Source organism: Onychomys torridus, chromosome 21 (assembly GCF_903995425.1).
Source record: "Onychomys torridus chromosome 21, mOncTor1.1, whole genome shotgun sequence".
NCBI classification, from domain to species: Eukaryota; Metazoa; Chordata; class Mammalia; order Rodentia; family Cricetidae; genus Onychomys; species Onychomys torridus.
The window spans coordinates 28,343,576-28,362,196 of NC_050463.1; the positions used below are offsets into that span (position 1 = coordinate 28,343,576).

Below are 18,621 nucleotides of genomic sequence, written 5' to 3' on the forward strand. Positions count from 1 at the left end.
CTCATGAAAAAGACAAGCTTAACAGGAAGAAGAACGAAAGCAATGACGTGAACACAATTAAATGAGAAATAGTCTCCCTAGCGTCTCATGCAACAAGAATTCAGAGAAAGAGCAAAGTGGATTTGATGGACAGTCTTTGGAGGAAACGACAGTTGAGGAGACCCATCACAAGTCGGGACAGGTTGGAGACAACAGGACAGGTATTTACAGCAACTGACATTTGTCTAGATTGCTCTGTCCACAGGTCCTATGAATGGTTCAATAGTGTGCCTATGATAAAAAAGAAAGGAAGGAAGGAAGGAAGGGAGGGAGGGAGGGAGGAAGGAAGGAAGGAAGGAAGGAAGGAAGGAAGGAAGGAAGGAAGGAAGGAAGGAAGGAAGAAAGAAAGAAAGAAAGAAAGAAAGAAAGAAAGAAAGAAAGAAAGACATCCAAAGACAGGACTCAGATGTCTCAGGAGGCTTCTCAGTCCAAACTGTGATGAAATGGGGCCAGAGATGTGGCCAGCTTGCTAAAAAGGAATGAGAGCTACAGTCTTGAACTGGATGAATCAGTACACACAAGTCCCAACTTCTCTGCGATTCGATTCGAGTTTCACATAACTTAGATGGGAGGCAAGCGTACCTACTTTCCCTTTCTCTCACATTGTTTCAAAGGTCAAATATGGCCATGACTGGGAATGTTCTCTATCATCTATCAATTTTATAAAAATGCACTGGTGTACTAAGAGGCTGGCCTCAAAGCCACAGAATGTGAAGACTGTGTTCTTAAACTGCTTAAGCTTGCCTGTTCTAAATCAGTCCTCTCCAAAGTGGTTATCCTGGAGGCATGGCTATCTTGCTTGAAATATTTGGAGCTCCTCAATTCACATTTTACAATACTCTTCAGAACTTAAGATATGTTTAAATCAGTCTAAGTGATGGCAAATCCTTGAAACTGGACTTGACTTGACCATTCTAAGCTTTCAGATTCCTTAAGGAAATAAGTGATATGAAGATGACCAGCAAAGACCAACTCTTACTCAATTCTGAAACAGTTTTTCTTCAATTCAGGCAAGTCGGAACTATATGGCAGCAGGGTTGGAGAGATGGCTCACCCCATGGTTAAGAGTACATACTATTCTTGCAGAGGGTCTGAATGCAAATTCCAACACCCATGTCAGGGCATTCACAACCACCTGTAACTCCAGCTTCAATAGATCTTCTAGCCTTTGAGATTACCTTGACTCATGTACATCCCATGCATTTATACACATAATTAAAATTAAAATAAACTTTTCAAAAACTATGCAATGGCAGTGTCATTAGGGCAAATATATAGCCCCCGAGATGGTCTTATAAGAGCAAATATTCAGCTTTCATATAAATACTTCTATACATAAAAGGAGGCAGAAGAAAGGGAAAGTGGAGGTGTAAGAAAAAATGCAACACTATTATCACATCAGGAACAGCATGGGGCAGATAGGAGCAAATCTTACCATTTCTCAGAATAGCTCATGAAATTGTTGTTTCTGTCACTACAATTTCACGAGGCAAATTCCAAACTATTCTCTCTTAGTAACCCAGATGATTCTACTTTCGTTAAGCAAATATTAATTCCACCCAATGGAATAGGGACAAGAAATGACTTTAGCTTCTAGAATTACCAGCTGTAATTCTTTAAACATTCTTGTAGTGTATAGAGTCTAAAAGTCCATCAAGACAATCTATGTTCTCTTCAAACTCCCTTCAACACACTCATAACTTTGCCAGTTATGAGCGGCATCAGAAGTGATTTACCAAAAGCCCCAAACTCTGTTTCCTAATTATTTTCAGAGTCTGTTCCTGTGCAAAAACTGAGAGTCTAATAATTAGTAGGTTTTGGTGTGCCCTAAAGGTAAAATATGGAAGCCTGATGATATTCCATGTGCCGGCAAAAGTATTTTCATGGCTAATAAAATAGAAAAAAATATCTGAAAAAAATAATCAGAGAAAGCTAGTGAAGCAACAAACTTGTTTCTGTATGGACCAGGTCAGGGAGAGTGAGGATTTAAGGTTGACAGGCTTTGGGGAACCTACAGCGCATCCGCCTGGGTGAAGACTGGCCATTGGGCTGCAGGAAGTACCATGTCTGGGTCCTGCCCATTCTGTGAAGCATACTACCCTAGTTCTGAGAATCTCTATTTGACTCTCCCAATGTCTGAGCCCCACATCCCTCATCCAAGGAAAACGAGCAGTTCTCCCCGCTGCTGGCAGGAACCCAGTGACATGAATGCATGTTCTCTCTCACATGTGTTTTCCCCCTTTGGATCCTATTCCTGTGTTTTGCTGAACTTTCTCCACTCCAGGCAAGAGGGCCCCTCACAGGCTGTCTGGCAGAAGTTTCTGGAACAAGACCAGTGAACACTTAAGACCTCCTGCACCTATCAATGAGATGTGCATGACACCTTCAGCAAAATCTCCTGCTATTGACATAGGTAAAGTCTGGCAGAGATGGATACAAAGCGCAGCCATGTTAGAGCCACTGGAGACACGGGCTCGCTAATACTCAATTACATGTTTCTTGGATTATGACAAGTGAACACTTGCTAGGGACACTGAAGAAAAACGCAGATGGCATAGGAAGTGCCTGGTGTTGATGACTTATTCCACCAGAAGAAGGCCAAACTTCAGTAAATGTGGTCAGCAAACCCAGACTGGGAGCTCTGTTTATGGAGAAGGCAATGACTGGGAAAGGCAGCTCTGCCTTCCCAAACCTCTGGTCAGAAGCACCTCTAAAGGATGAAAGCCATTGTTCTGACCCAAGCTCATATCACCTGAGCAAGCCCAGCCCTCAAGACATAGGGCATCAGTCCACAGCAAGGGAAAAGAAGGCCACACATTCATTGACTTATACCATCTGTCAAGCCAGGCAGAAAACTCTGTTGTTATCTCTAGATAAGAGCGCTGTATAATTGAGAGGTCAAGGTTGTAGAAGCATTTATTCTTTAAAAGGAAGTTGCACAACATTTATGTATGCATTTCAGGGGTAGCATCTGCATGAGCCACAGTGCGCAGGAGGTTCAGAGGGCAACTTGTGAGAGTTTGTTCTCTCCTTCCATCATGTGGGTCCCAAGGGTCAAACTCAGGTCATCAGGCTTGGTGGCAGGTATCCTTAACTAGAGAATCATCTCACCAGCCCCATGTTTATTCTTAAGCATCCTATATGTTTGGGTAGTTTCTGGACCCTATTTAGGGAAATAACCAATGTGAAAATGTTAAAATAATGCCAGCATGCTGTTGGGTCAAAGCTAGGAGTTCTGTTTTCACTCAAGGCCCACTCCATGAATATACAGAGTCAGTCTACAATATGTAGAAATTAAAGAGCAGCTTTCTGAGTAAAACTTAGCATCCTAGCTTTGTAAACTGAGCAATAAATCACTTTCCCATCACTGGGATACTAGTTTGGAAGTCTACAGCCCATCTCTCTTTCTTCCTTCTTCCTTCCCTCCCTCTCTCCCTGACATGTGCATTAGCAGGCCTCACATCTACTTCCCCAGTCTCCTATCAGTCTCTGTTAGGGCTTAACTGTAAAATGTCCCTCAGAGTCTTGCACTCTTGAATACCTGTCCCCAGTCAATGGGGCTCTCTGGAGAGGTTGTGGAAGCTTTGGGCCTTGGACATAACTAGCAGACTAGATCATTAGTAGAGACAGGAAGGGCTACATCTCGGCCTGGGCTTGGGTTGATGCCACTCTCTGCTTTTGCATTCTTAAAAAGGTGGGAAAGCCACGCCACAAGCTCACAACACCCAGGAGTAAGCCTTGTCGAGCCACCTTGACTTCCCAACATTGTGGACACTATTCCCTTAAAGTTAACCGTGAACCAAAGTAAACCATTCTACCATAGTTTTTTTGCTGTTTTTTTTTTTTTTTTTTGGGGGGGGGGTGTCAGGTATCCTGTCATAGTAATGAGAAATACAACAAATACAGAATCTATGCAAATAAAGCTAAGAAGTTTTTCTTCACACTTTTCTAAAAAGTACATTGAGCCATGCCATGAGGATACTCTCTGCTTCCAGTTCATGCCTTCCCACTAATTTCTCAGTGGTGTTTACTTCTTCGTTTCAAACAAAAGCAGAGTGGCCCTATTTCCCCTTCTACAATGCAAGTATGCATGTGTCTTTTAGCACTGAGCTTTGACCTTCAGGGTGCTGCATTAGGCAGCCCTGTCTCCAATGACTGTTTTTCTCCATTGGTCTATTCTGTTTCCATTCTTCCTGCCCAGTGAGAACCACTGCAATGGCGTCTGGCACCTCTAAGAGACTACCAAACAGTTCTTATGTCACTTAAACTCAATTTTGCTCAGGATTTATTATTTATATGATGGATAATGGAAACAAAGTTTTTTTCCCAATGACTTGTTTCACAGCACATATGACTCCCTCCTTTTCTTTACAATCTTCAGTAGAATGTATCCTAGACACCTTCATCTTCAAGTTCGTGGCTTATGATTTTTTTGAATCTTTATGGAAGTTTTTACAAGATCCACCATATTCATACCTTTAACTCTCCATGGCTGCAGTCCTATGAACGTGTCCTCTTTATCTCTGTTAGTGCGCTATAAAAATGTTCTGTTTATATCTACTTCGGGTTTTCCACTATTTCTGCACTTCATAGTTAATCTGGGTGTTTATATGTGGAATTTTCTGCTCTTTCAGCATTTGCAACGAGAAGGTCTTGAGACATTTTGCTTTGCCTTCTCTGTGACGTCTGTGTCTAATTACAGTCCGTGTTACCGCATTCAACAAAGAGACCATGATCGCATGATTGTGTAACCTGGCAATGACAGGGCCAGCAAGGAAGCTGGACCCTGAACTCTATTGTTGTGATTCTAAACACTTGACAATCGAGGCCTTTTCAAACTATTTGGCATCACTGGGTCTCTGTAAAAGGCTTGTTTTCAACAACTGGGCAGTCAGTTAAACCCAATTCAAACAATCACAATTGCAAATGGCATGTTAAGATTCGAATTTAGGCCACTCTTAAGGGAACGAATTTGCAACAAAAGTCACTCTACACAATGAGAAGGGTGTGTAGATTTAACATCCCAAGATGCAGTCATAGACCAGACAGGGACTTTCTGAAACTGGGCCTCTCCTCAAAGAGGAAAACTGGAATGGAAATGTTCAAGTTTCAAGCTCATGGAAACAAGCTTCCCTGCAGAGAGTTGGTAATTGTAATCGATGAAGCTGTGATTCTAACTCAGCCACACAGTGAACAAACTCGCAAATGTTTTCAAACATATAAGGAGTGCACAATTTACTACAAGTAACACAGACGCTTAAGTTAGCCAAAAGGCTATGATTTGCCAATTACTTTAGGAAATCTACCCTCAAAGCCACCTTACTTCTCTATTTCTACTCTTTAAATGATTCCTGTGACGTCTACTGATCCTAACATAAGAAACTATTTGAGACCATGAAAAATTAAATAATACTTTCTACAAAAGTAAACACAAAACAAAAAGGACTAGGTTCCCCCCTCCATCTTGGCACTGTCTACAAAGGTGAAAATCATTACAGAATTTCCAATGTCAGTGTTATTTATGCCTCTCTCCTCTTTATGACAGCATATTAAAATAATGTCCTCCGCTGTCATGAATATACTACCCAGAGATCTATTCACTGATTACTGAACTTTCTCCATTAATTCCCTCACATTCCACTGATAAATCCCCATGCTTTGACCCATAGTTAAGAATACATCATTTTGAATACCAATCAAGGTAGGATTTATCCTTAAAGATCCAGCCAGCTACCTTCCTTCACGTCCTTCCTCCCATGGGTCAGCTACTGGATGACAGTGAGCATTGGCCTAGCTTCAAAGTAAAAATGCTCACAAAAGTTCAGCACACCACATTCATTTTCTCCACAACACTCTACAACCAAATCGTGATGATCCATCCCCTACACTACTTATCTTTATCATCTACTCTCCTTTTGTTGAACCTTGAGCATGTCACATTTTATACAAGTTCAAATTCTTGTTTGGAAGCCTCATACCCAGCACCAATCAAAGATAAAGCTGACAAGTATCCTTTTCTAAAATTTTATTCAATGCATTAAAGTTGTACTTTTCAAGTTCAGTTTGAAGTACATTATTTTATGTATAAGTCCAGGAAAATTTTAGTAGCTCCCCTTTCCTCTCCTAAGAAATTTTCAAACATGCTGGGCCACTCAAAGACGGACATGATGATAATCTGTATGCTGAATTTCCAGAGTCAAAAGCTGCTGGCATCTCTCCACATCTGTGTATGGAATGCATTATGAGAGACAACTGCAGACACTATGATACTTCACTCTTACAACTTTTATCACTCAACTCACAAGAATAAGAACACTCTCCTGCATAAACCCATCTCTACCATCACACCTGGATAAGTAATAATACTAAAGTAACATCCAATAGCCAGTTCAATTTTTCCATTTGTTTCTGACGCATGTTACTTCTGGCTTTTTTTTTAAACCCAAATTTTGGTCCATCAGGATGGCTCAGTGGGGAAGGGCACTTGTAACCAGGCCTGGCACCTTGGGTTAGAGCCCTGGGACCCACACGGTAGAAAGAGAGACCTAGCTCCTCCAAGTTATCATCTGTCCTCCACACATGTTGTGGTATGTGTGTGCCCTCCTCCTCCCGCCCCCATGCACACTAAAAATAAATTAAAATTTAAAAGAAAAGTAATTTAGCCTCCATCCACTCTATGTCTTCTGTGCCTCTTTCTAGAAAAATCAGTCTACTTTTGTTTACATGGTATGTTTATAAAAAAGGCAATGTTGCCCTACATTATAGTTCTGGGTTGTTGTTTTTCTGTCTCTATGTGATAATTTTAGCTTTTCTATTATCCTCAGTATTCCCTACACTCTGAAGTTTAGCTGTGAAGGTTTAATGAGGTCCAGGTTGGAAGAACACACATGTCCCATGTGGTTGTGTCACCCTTAACAATGCTGACCTTGGTTCTTGGTAAGGGGGCTTCAAGGCATGTTGACCTTACCACCAGCCATTTACATTGCACTATGTCCCAGTTTTAAGATCTTTAAAAAATATGTATACCAAATTCTGTCAGGCATCCCCGGCCATTTGCTTCCCTGGCCTCCTTAGGCTCTCTTCCTCAACTATCTCTTAAAATCTATCCTCTCTGTTGAATCCCCTATCCCTCTGCTCTGTAAGCCTGGCTTCATAATCAATTGTTCATTTTTATCCACCATTTAATTGCACTGAAATTGCACACTAGAAAACTTCCAGGGGCTTAATGACACTTACAGTGTATGTTGAGTTTATGACCTCATTACTAGAATGTGCCACAGAAATATGAACTATTTCTGACATGGTCATCTAGTATATGACCTCTTATAGCAACATACAAACCTGAGTGTTTATTGATATCCACGCATGTTAAGTCTCAATGGCTGCAACTGCTGAGCATGCCCAAAGATCCAGGGGAAAGTGATGTAGAGTTGGTTTTTCTTCCTGACCCCATTCCTTTAAAATCCACCGACACCTGTCTGTGTCTGTGTCTCCAACATCATAGTAAGACTTACCTATATACTATCAATTATTTTCCAATAATTATCTGACTCATCTGAACTGCACTGGTTAATTAGGCCGTCTTCACTTTCCAACAGAATTTCTCACAAGCAGGAAGACAAATACATGCTAGGAATGTCTGATGAAATAGATTTTATTTTGAAGCTGTGTGTCGGTGACTACACATGCAAAATGAATTAAGAATTGAGATCACTGTCTGGACCATTCAGCCGAAAGGCAGAACAGGATCCAGATAAGGCAAGAGTATTCCACTGGGCTTGGATTATTTAGGTAACTCCATCAATCACTTCATTCGATTCAATTGAATAGTCCAGTCCAGGCTTCTAAGTAATTTGTTTTCATCTTTTCTAGTAAGCATCATCTGTCCGATATTACAGGAGAATAACAACTTTGTTATGTTTCACTTTTAAAACCCTTTTTTATCATCTGTGTTCCAACTTGGACACTGGGGAGAAAGGTACTGGGCACACAGTTTTAAAAGGATCTGCTTTTCCTTTCTCCATGACCAACCTAAGCTGGAATGGCCAAACAGTGCAAATGGCACCAAATTCACCTTCCGTCTCCAAGCCTCATCTGGGGCAAAACTACGACATGTATAAAATGTACCTTCAGCCACATGGCTCCTATCTATCTGTGTCCTTTACTTCAGAGATAAATTTCAATGGATGATAGTCTGTCTCTCCAAAGCACTTGCTAATACTGAAATTGAGTGGAGAAATGGATGTTATTTCAAGGGCCCTCTTAAAGTCATCTGTTTTGTCACTGTGGCAAGATGCCTAAGAAAACAATTTCTGAAAAGAGAGATGCATTTTGGCTCGTGGCTGCAGAGCTTGCAGTAGATGGTAGGTTAGTTCCATGCTTCTCAACCTATGGTGAGGGGGGACCTTATGGTTGCCAACCTGGTGACCTACCTCTTCCAACCATGCAACGCTTTCCATAGTTCCTCCAAGTCCCAATATTCTATTCAGATTTTAACCTATTCACGTATTAAACCACTGGTTATGCCAGAGCCCTCAAAAACACACCTGGAATAGTGCTATACTAATGTTGTATGCAACTTTCAATTGAATCAAAGACAATCAGGATTAGCTATCATATGCCCAAAAGGAGGTACTTCAGGTACCCATGGACAGATAAATGTTTGGAAGACTGAGGGTTTTCCCCTGTCTTTGAGAAGCTACATGACTTAAACATAAGCAATCAGGAATTCTGGCTACTTTCAAAAGTTTGACGTTATCAGTATCCTCTAAGCTAATATTTTCATAGTTCTGTGACATTTACAAAATGTGGTTCACATTAATTATCCTGTTTAATCTTAACGTAACTCATAAGCACTATATTCTTGCCTCTAGTTTGCAGATAAAGAAGTTGGTTCTCTGCCACCAAGTGCTGGGTCCCTGGCTCTAAGCAAGGTCTGTTAATTCCCCACGATGCCTTTCCATTCTGCATGCTGCAACTCTATTCAGATCTACAAACTGACTTTTAGTTCTTCTGGAAGGGTGGTGATAATCCTACATGACTTAGTATCTAAAGGGGGGTTGAAAGATTTTTAAGCAATTAACAATTGGTTCTACAAGCCTAATGCATTTCTCCTTTTCTTCTTAGCTCCCCACCTTTCCACACACTATTTTTAGAAAGAAGAAGACATCTTCCTACTCTATCTGAAGGTTATTTAAACCATAACTGTTGTATGATATCTTGTTTGTGTTCTGACAAACAAAGCTTACCTAGAGATCAGAGGGCGGAGGTGGCTACTAGTTAACCATAGAGGCCAGGCAGTGGTGGCACACACCTTTAATCCCAGCACTTTGGAGGAGGAAGCAGGAAGATCAGGAGTTCAAAGTTATCCTGGGCTACATGAGATTGAACCAGTCTAAGGGAGAAACAGAGCCAAGCAGTGGTGGCACACACCTTTGATCCCAGCTGCTGCTCTGTACCTCTGATCTGTCAGCTTTCACTCTGAGTATTTTATTAATAAGACAATTGGGATCATGCTTCATATAACCAAAAGGCAGGTAGAGTATCACAAGACAAAGTACATCATTACTAAGTCACCCAAAGCAGCAGAATCAAGTGGTTGGGGAAGAGAAACCAAAGGCCCATGATTTTGAGAGGGAGCAAGAGGGTACATAGGAGGGGTTGGGTGGAGGAATGGGAAGAGGGAAGATAATGTAATTATATTTTAATTAAAATGCACTTCAATTAAAAATTTAGGCTGCCTTCAATACACAGATTCCATGGAAGAATTAGAAAGGAAAAGGTCTTTTACTTTATGATATAGGCTAAAGTTACAATAACTCCAATAACATTAAAAATTCACATTAAATAATTTATTCATAGCTATCCTAATTGTAAATTAAAAGAAAACAAAAGATGATATGAATTATTATTATACCAGAGATTCAAAATTCAACTCCACTTACTAACATCTAAATTATCAAAACCTTACAAAAGTATTTACAAACATCTTTGTATACATTAGCTCCTCTACCACATCTCATGTCTGGCATGTTTTGCACACAGATCATCACAAGAAAAAAAAGTATAAATAAGTGACCATGAAATTCCAGCAACACTTTGAGAAGTTCACTACTTAAAATTATTCTATGCTATATATATACTAATATACTATATATAATAATATAATAATATACACATATTCATGTGTCAGCAAGACTTTTTTCTGTAAAGGACCACAAATTAAACAGTTTGTGCAGACCACATAATCTCACTGAATATACCTCATTCTGCTACCCCTGCATAAGGCTGGCATAGATGAAAAAGTAAATGAATAAGGCTGGGTTTCAATAAAACTTTTATTCGTAAATTCACCAGAGCTTACCAGTCACTCCTATTGAAAATTGTTTGTGCCACATCTGGCTTCTCAACAGGACAATGTCCCACCTAGAGAACCTTATCAAGATGGCCTGAACCACACTGCTCACCTGGGACCCAATGGTTTCCTGGAAGCATCGGCCAAGCTGTGTCTTAGCAGCCACAGGATACACGTGTGGAATGACCTGCTGGTGGGAGTACGTGGAATGTACTGTCTGGGTCTTCTGGACGGGGTGCCCTTGGTACGAGACTTGGGGTTGGCCTGGTTGAGCTTCTTTCACCTTGTGGCCCGTTGGGCCGTCAACTCTGGAAACCTGATGTATCTGGACAGAAGCCTCAGGAGGATGCTTCACATGGATATTGACTATGTTGGGGGGAAATTTCACTACAAAGATCAGGAGGACAATTTGTTAATCATGAATAATTTAATGGGAAACTCAGGATTTTTAAAACGTGAAATGTATTGTATATAAACACACCTACCAATAGACTCTACATAGGATAACATATACAAAGTATCTTTTTGTGACAGACATCAAAATTCTTGAGAATTTTGGGCTCAAAATGACAAATTTATGCATTAAAAAAACAAACAAACTGTGGGCTGGTAAGATGGTTTAGCTGGTAAAGGTGTCTGTCATCAAGTGTGATGACCTGAGTTCACTCCACAGGATACAACATGATGGAAGGAGAGAACTAACTCTATCCACAAGATGTCCTTGGACCACCACACATGCACTGTCACACACAGACACACACACACACCATACTCACACTCACACACACACAAATATATAATATAAATTTTTAAATAAAACTACAACTATGCAGACATTAAAGTATCTCAACAGTGATATATGAAGAAACAAGAATATCGGGACTGGAGAGATGGCTCAGTGGTTAAGAGCACTGGCTGCTCTTCCAGAAAACCTGGGTTCAATTCCCAGCATCCACATGGCAGCTCACAACTGTCTGCAACTCCAGTTCCAGGGAATCTGGCACCCTCACACAGACATACATATAGACAAGGCACCAATGCACATAAAATAAAAATAAATAAATCTAGCTGGGCGATGGTGGCACATGCCTTTAATCCCAGCGCTCAGGAGTCAGAGCCACATGGATCTCTGTGAGTTTGAGGCCAACCTGGACTTCAGAGCGAGATCCAGGACAGGCACTAAAACTACACAGAGATACCTTGACTTGAAAAACCAAAAATAAATAATTAAATCACTTTAAAAACAGAAACAAGAATATTATTTTAACTAGGATCACAAAAGTATGAATTCATGATGCTTTCACAGTAAGGTGAGTACCCCTTACCAGTGGTAATTAGTTACTTTTGTATATTTCACAAAATTTCTTCTATAGAAATTTCTATTATGGAAATTTTAGGACTTAAATTTTTCCATTAAAAGTAAAGATCCAGTTTCACAAAGCAGGCTTCTTTCATCTGTTTATTCTAGGTATTTCTTACATATATACATTTGAGTTCTTTCTGACGACACTCGAATGCGTGTTGATTCATATGTGTCACAGACTGCCTTTCCGCCCCTTTCAAAGACAATTTCAGACAAACTGCTCATCTTCTGACACAAATATTCAGGGTTTAGAGAGTTAGAGCCAGTTACACTTCACTGGCCCCCGTTGAAAGTCCTATGTTCCTAAGGATGCCAGCTTTGAAAGAATGAATTAGTCACGGAACTTGTGAGCTCCAAGTGACCTACTTTGCCTTCCTTTACAGATGGACAGATGGAAGCCCGGTGAAGTTATGTGATCGTGTAGGACTCACATCAAGTATCTGTCAGCTACAAAATTCATTACGGGGGGGTATGGCGTGGCCTCTTAGGTTTCTGCTGCTGTCAAGGTCTGACCTTGACCTTGTTTCTGACCTTGCAGATCCACCACTCTGTGGTGCTGCAGAGAAGCAGGCACTTCTTTTGGCCATCTCATTTTCCAGATACCAGTACACGGTGGCCTAGACAGCCCTGCAGCCACAAGAGTGGGCCCACATTCCCATCTCTCCTGCTATTTCTCAGGTCACAGATCTACTCCCTCCCTTCTGGTCCAACCCCAGTCGCGGCTACATGCAGAGACTTCTCTCTGGGTGTGACCTGGTCACAGAGGGCATACGATGAGCGAAATGAGAATGCAGACCTTACCTTTGACTCCTTGTTGGCTAGTCATGGTCAGAGGCAAGGTGTGTGTGGAATGGATGACATGCGTTCCCAATGCCTTGCCTGGCTGCTGGGAGTGCTGGTAGAGTTTAGGCCCACTGGCACCAAGGACAGGGATCTGGCAAAGCTTTCCTGTGAAATTTGGAGGGCATTGACATTTGTCCCTTGAACTGCACTGGCCACCATTCATACACGGAAGATGGCAAATTACTGTAAAGGAAAAGAGATAAGGTGGAAGTTGGTTAGTTTCCCAAAGGTTATAAGACAATCAACCGGCACCCTCCCCACCACAGCCAAACACACACCCTATTTCAGACATCCCAACCCACTGGGAGTCAATACATGGCCAAAGAATTTCTATTATCTGTTAGCTTCTCCTGACAATGGAAAGGCATTCAGCTTCCATGAGCTGGTGTCTGTTTGTCCACAACAACAAAAAGAAGAGTTTGTAGGGAAAATACGAAGTAGATCTGACAAGATGGCTGAGTGGGTCAAGTGTCCGCTGCCGAGTCTGATGACCTGGGCTTGATCCCCAGGACCCAAATGGTGGAAGGAGAGAACTTACTCATGCAGAATGTCCTCTGACCTCCGCACATGCTCCCTGGCACACAAACAGACCTATATACGTACACATATAGACACATAAAACAAATAAAAGAGAATGTAACAAAACTGATATGTGTGTATGTATGTATATATGTATGTACATATGTATGAAGTAACCACCCAGGGTTACTGTGTACCACAGTACTTATGGGATCCCACAAAGGCTTTCTAGTAAGATCTGAGCTTGCTTCACACAGAAGGACTGGACTAGAGGATGGTTTGACCAAGGGCATGGTCACCAGGTGTTTGGGATGGTCTGCACTCAGCTGTGCTGGTGGGAGTTCTTTTGCTCCACCCCTTGGCATTCCTTTAAAAGAGACAAGGGGGGCTGGAGAGATGGCTCAGCCATTAAAGGCTAGGCTCACAACCAAAAATATAAAAGAGACAAGGGGCTGGTGGGTTTTGACCCAGGCCCTCCCAAGGCTATGCTGTGTTTCTAACTGTCTCTCTCCTCTATATTTCTATCTAAATCTCTTATCCCTCACTCCTCAAGAGTCCCTGGGGTAAATAAATGTGGGTGCTGGCCCCCCACAAGTACAATTTTAAGCATCTCTTGCAATTTGAAATTGTTCTGCTTCTCTATTTATTGATGATTAGCTAACTGTATCATAGATTATAAATTCCATGGAAAGAAGAGGTATTTATACCTTGATAATCTTCATGTCCTCAGTACCTAAAAGGTATCTTGTATAGAGTGGGGATTTGTTCACAGAGCAGATAAAGCAATGAATTAGAGTAAGGAAAATTTTTTGTCTGCAGAAGACACTGAGCTCTGTGCCACTCAGGACATAAATAAAGCTCAGATAGTTTGGAACATGCTTCATAAGAATTTGCCATCTCACTGGACAAAAACCAAACATTTGAAATGAAATGAAACCTGGTAGTATCTGAGTGATCATTAGTTTCAAGTCTGTTCACTTGAAATATCAAACGATAAGGTGATGCATTGGGTGAAGAGTTTTCAGTTTTTAACTTGGGATAAACTCAGCTATGACAGACCTTCCTCATTGCTAGTGAATGTATCCTGGCAGCTTTTAAATGCCATCAGATTTCTTCCTGCTTGAACAAGAAAAGCCCCTCGACTCTATTTCTTCTTAGCTTTTATGTTCTTTAAATGGTGTCCTTCATGACTACACTCACCTGAAATCTTTCTTCACTTCCTGATATAACTGTAAAGTACCTTGGTACAGGACACGCCTTCCTTGTCTTCTACAGAACCCGTCTTCCTAAAGCCACTAATGGTCTCTGTGTCGCTAACTCTGACAGGCAGAGGTTCCAGTCTCCCTTGGTTACTATGGCACCTTGGTCATCTAATTGATGCCTTCCTCCTTCCCTATCCCATCTGCACATTCTTTGCAGAAGCCTTCCTTTGATTTCCCTTTACACATTGCTGCATACTATGGTCTGGTCCTAAAATCTTCTTGACCAACTCCACACATTTTGATATGATTTCCTCATATCCCCAAAGCTGGGATCCTGTCAAAGCTTCTTTTTGCTGAATTTCAAACTGTCTACAACTGTGTATCTCCATGTAGACATCCCATAGAAGCCCTCAAACTCACACCATCTACAGGAGTGATCATCTCCCTTCTAACAGCCTTAGCCCCGAAGTAGCCTTTAGGAAAACGTGACTGTTTCTCCCTCACCTTACTCATTGAACATCCACACTAGAACTTCTCTCTTCCAATCACTCAGAGCTCTGCTCCCTCTGCAACCTCATCACTCCTGAGCTCACCCCATCTCTCAGAGCGCAGCCTACTGAACTTTTTTCAGAACCACTGAGCTTGCTGTGGAGTCTTCTGCCTGGGACACCTTCCATTCAGCTCCCTTCAGGAGACCGACTTCCTGTTTGTCCTTTAGACTCTTGCCTCTCTGAGAAGCATTCAGAGTTGCCTCTCAGTCACTACCCTCCAGGTCACATCTCCGACATCATGACAGTTGTCTGACTATTGTGTATACCTCCATCCACTAAAGTTCTGTGAGGTCAGAGAATCAGTCCTGTTTAATTTCACCCTTCACACAGAGCTCAGGATCTAGGAGAAATGCTTAAGGTCTGAAACATAAAGAAAAAGGTGATAAACAAAAAGACAAAGAAACGAACAGTTCCGTGCCTGTCATTTTGTTAAATACCTTCCTTAGGTTGTAAAGAAGGTTCAGTCCTTACCCTTCAAGGATTTTACAGCTCACTGGTGACATTAAACAACACAGTATAACTAAAACAACAAAGAAACAATGACTGTCAAATATCAATAAAAATCCTTCGGAACTTCAGAAACAATCAAAAAAGCGCTTCCCCAAAGACAGAACTGGGAGAAGTCTGTAAGACTGAGCAAAATTGATCATGCGAACAGCACACTCTAGAGAGACCATCTTTAGAAGGAAGAGGTAGCTCATCTGGGAGAAAGTGAGTCAGTGTGTCTTGTTAAAACCCAGGCTTTTAAAGGAAGGGAAGGGATCAGGCTATAAGCTGGAACGTGGAGGCTTACATCAGACCAAGAAGCTATTAAAGGCGTGATGCGGGGTTTGGACTTGATTCTGTAATGGACAAGTTATCCCGAGGCTTGAAGGGGAGGATTAACGAGGTTGCCAGCGTGTTCCAGGAAGGCTGCTCTGCAGATGGCATTCAGGATTAGCTGACCAGAAAAAAGCGACAATGCTGGGAGGTGCCAGTTTGGAAACTGTCATACTAACTGAGAGGCAGGTTGAAAACAGAGCTCAGGGTGATGGCAGGAAGCAATGAGAGGAAAAGAAGTGATGTCACCTGCGAGGAGGCTCAGCAGAATGTGTAGGAAACTGAGAAGGTGGAGAAGGAAAGAGCGAGCTAGAAAATGCTACCAGGCCACAACCCAGAAACTGTGTTCTAGGCCTGTGTGCCAGCTGGAGTCAAACAACCCAGATTAGCTGGACCCTGGAGAACCCTTGAACTTCCACTGGTATCCTATCTCCTCTGGGAAGTACCAGGTAAAGGGAGAGGTAGTCAAAATGATTCCAGTAGTCAGTATCCTTGTAACTCCTAGGTCAATGCCAACTGCAACTTCAAAACTGAAATTTGGCACACTGGATGAGCTCAGTAACAGTGAAGAGTCCCATACTTAAATATACTATTGTGCAAATAGTCCTAGGAATAACTCATCACTGGAACACAGACTCTCTTTACTTCCAATTTGCAGGAATGTGAGAAGCCACAGGACCCTGAACAAATATATGAGACGTAAACTTCGCTGCTGGCTCTGTCCACCAATCCCTTCAATAATAGCAGGTGTATATCATGACCAGTGCCTGGTCCCATCACTCCTTTCAAGCTCGGCTAATGAGTAGGTGCTGCACATCCCTGAACTGGCGCACACACACCAAGGCAGGTAGTCCTGTTGCCTCCTAAGCCCAAAGCAATAAAATGACAGAATGTTTTTCAAACATGGATAGTCAAAAGATGGCATGGACTTCAAGGAAGTAACAGTGACACTCTGAGAAGGAGAATCACACCGGGCACACATCCAGTAGTTCACTCCCTTGAGTTTGCTTTCAAAATTCTGCCCAAAGGAAGAGGGATGTGACAATTTATAGAGCAGAGGTTCTCAGTTCTCAACCATCCTAACGCTGCGACCTTTTAATACGGTTCCTCATGTTGTTCTGACCGCCAACCATACAATTATCTTCATCATTAATTCACAACTGTAATTTTGCTGTTGTTGTGAGTCATAATGTAAATATCTGTGGTTTCTGGTGGTCTTAGGTGACCCCTGTGAAAGGGTCATTCATCCCCAATGGCTTACAGGAAAGAAGGGAGATTCTCTGTCTTAAGCTGTGCAGTGAGAAGAACGCCAACATGCTCACACTATTCTTGACTGGTTTCAATCAAAGAAATAAAACATTTCAATTCTTCATGCTTCTAACATTTTCAATTGTAGACTAGTAAAAAAAAAAAAAATAGCCTTACTGTGTTGCCTTCATTGCTCTACATATTTATACCCTCCCCTTAGACGTCTTCACACAAAAAAAAAATATTTAGAAGCTGTGCGGCTTGAATATCTCCACCTATTCAGTTGCAAAGTAAAGGCAGGCATGGTGGCGCACGCCTTTAATCACAGCACTTAGGAGGCAGAGGCAGGTGGATCTCTCTGAATTCAAGACTAGCCTAGTCTACATAGCAAGTTCTAGGCCATCCAAGACTACATCATGAGACCCTTCCCAAACAAATAAATAATATTGTTAAGATATGTAAATTGAGGACTGCCCATAATCTATACTGGCATAAATTCATAGAAATAACCATCTTAAAAATTAACCAATTGACCTTTACATGATATTTCCAGTAATACTAACAGACTCTAAAATCCAACGTGGGCTCAGGTCCTCTATGTCTCTCTACCTTTTACTCCAGAGATGACTTCCCTACAATTAAATGTCTACTGTGGGATGTCGTTCTGTATGCTGTGAATGTGTGTTGCTCTGATTGGTTGTTAAATAAAATGCTGACTGGCCAGTAGCCAGGCAGGAAGCATAGGCGGGGCGAGCAGACAAGGAGGAGACAGGAAGAGGAAGGGCTGAGTCAGAAGTCGCCAGCCAGACACAGAGGAAGCAAGATGACAAGGCAGACCTGAAAAAAGGTACAAGCCATGTGGCTAAACATAGATAAGAATTATGGGTTAATTTAAAGAGCTAGTCAGTAATAAGCCTGAGCTAATGGCCAAGCAGTTATAATTAATATAAGCTTCTGAGTGATTATTTTATAAGTGGCTGCGGGATGGTGGGGCCTGGCGGGAATGGAGAAACCTTCCAACTGCAATTGTCCTGTGGACTATGCTAGCCTAAGAGAATACAGCAGTATTCTGTGTTCCCATTCATCAGGAAACAGCTTCTGCCTGGCCATTTTAATCACTAAAAGGTCACTATTCATAACCATTCATGAATGAGGAACAAAATATCTATTCTCTCATTGCAGCACTTTCTAAAATCTCAAAGACAGCATATAACAGCCCTGGCCTCATCTCAATAACTTCAGACTGAACTGTTTGCCACAGGCAATCTTTTTTACACCTAAATCATCTTTTATATATTAAAGAAAAAATTTAAATTAATCTATAGACTGTAGGATTTAGCTATGAATAGTTTCTTTCTGTTTCAAAGTTCATACCACTCTCTACGCACCACTGCAAGGTATATCATCTAGACCATCAGTATTCTATAAAGCCTTCTCAGAACATGGAGAGGAAAAAGAATGAATTATCCTTTAGGTTGGCTTGAGCAGCCTGTGGTAAGTCATTAACTTAAGGTTGTTAATTCTGGTTATGGCCCATATACTTTGGGAAATCTAACTAGAAAATAGAACTCTCAGAATGCTGCCTGAGAAATGCCATAACCTTGTTGGCATGGTATTTTGCTGGCCACCACCATAATTCACCATCTTGCATCATACAGTCACCAGGGAACTGTTTCAATAACA

General features: G+C 41.5%; 1 protein-coding gene across 1 annotated transcript in view; it reads right to left on the reverse strand.

The window, feature by feature from the left end:
- The window catches only part of Ltbp1 (latent transforming growth factor beta binding protein 1), a 394,201-nt gene that overhangs the window by 160,698 nt on the left and 214,882 nt on the right, over nucleotides 1–18,621 (reverse strand). Inside the window, exons 6-7 of the mRNA XM_036171423.1 lie at nucleotides 12,558–12,782; nucleotides 10,506–10,780 (exon numbers count right to left, since the gene is read on the reverse strand). Coding sequence (XP_036027316.1) covers nucleotides 10,506–10,780; nucleotides 12,558–12,782 — 500 coding nt within the window. The remainder of the gene's footprint in view (nucleotides 1–10,505; nucleotides 10,781–12,557; nucleotides 12,783–18,621) is intronic.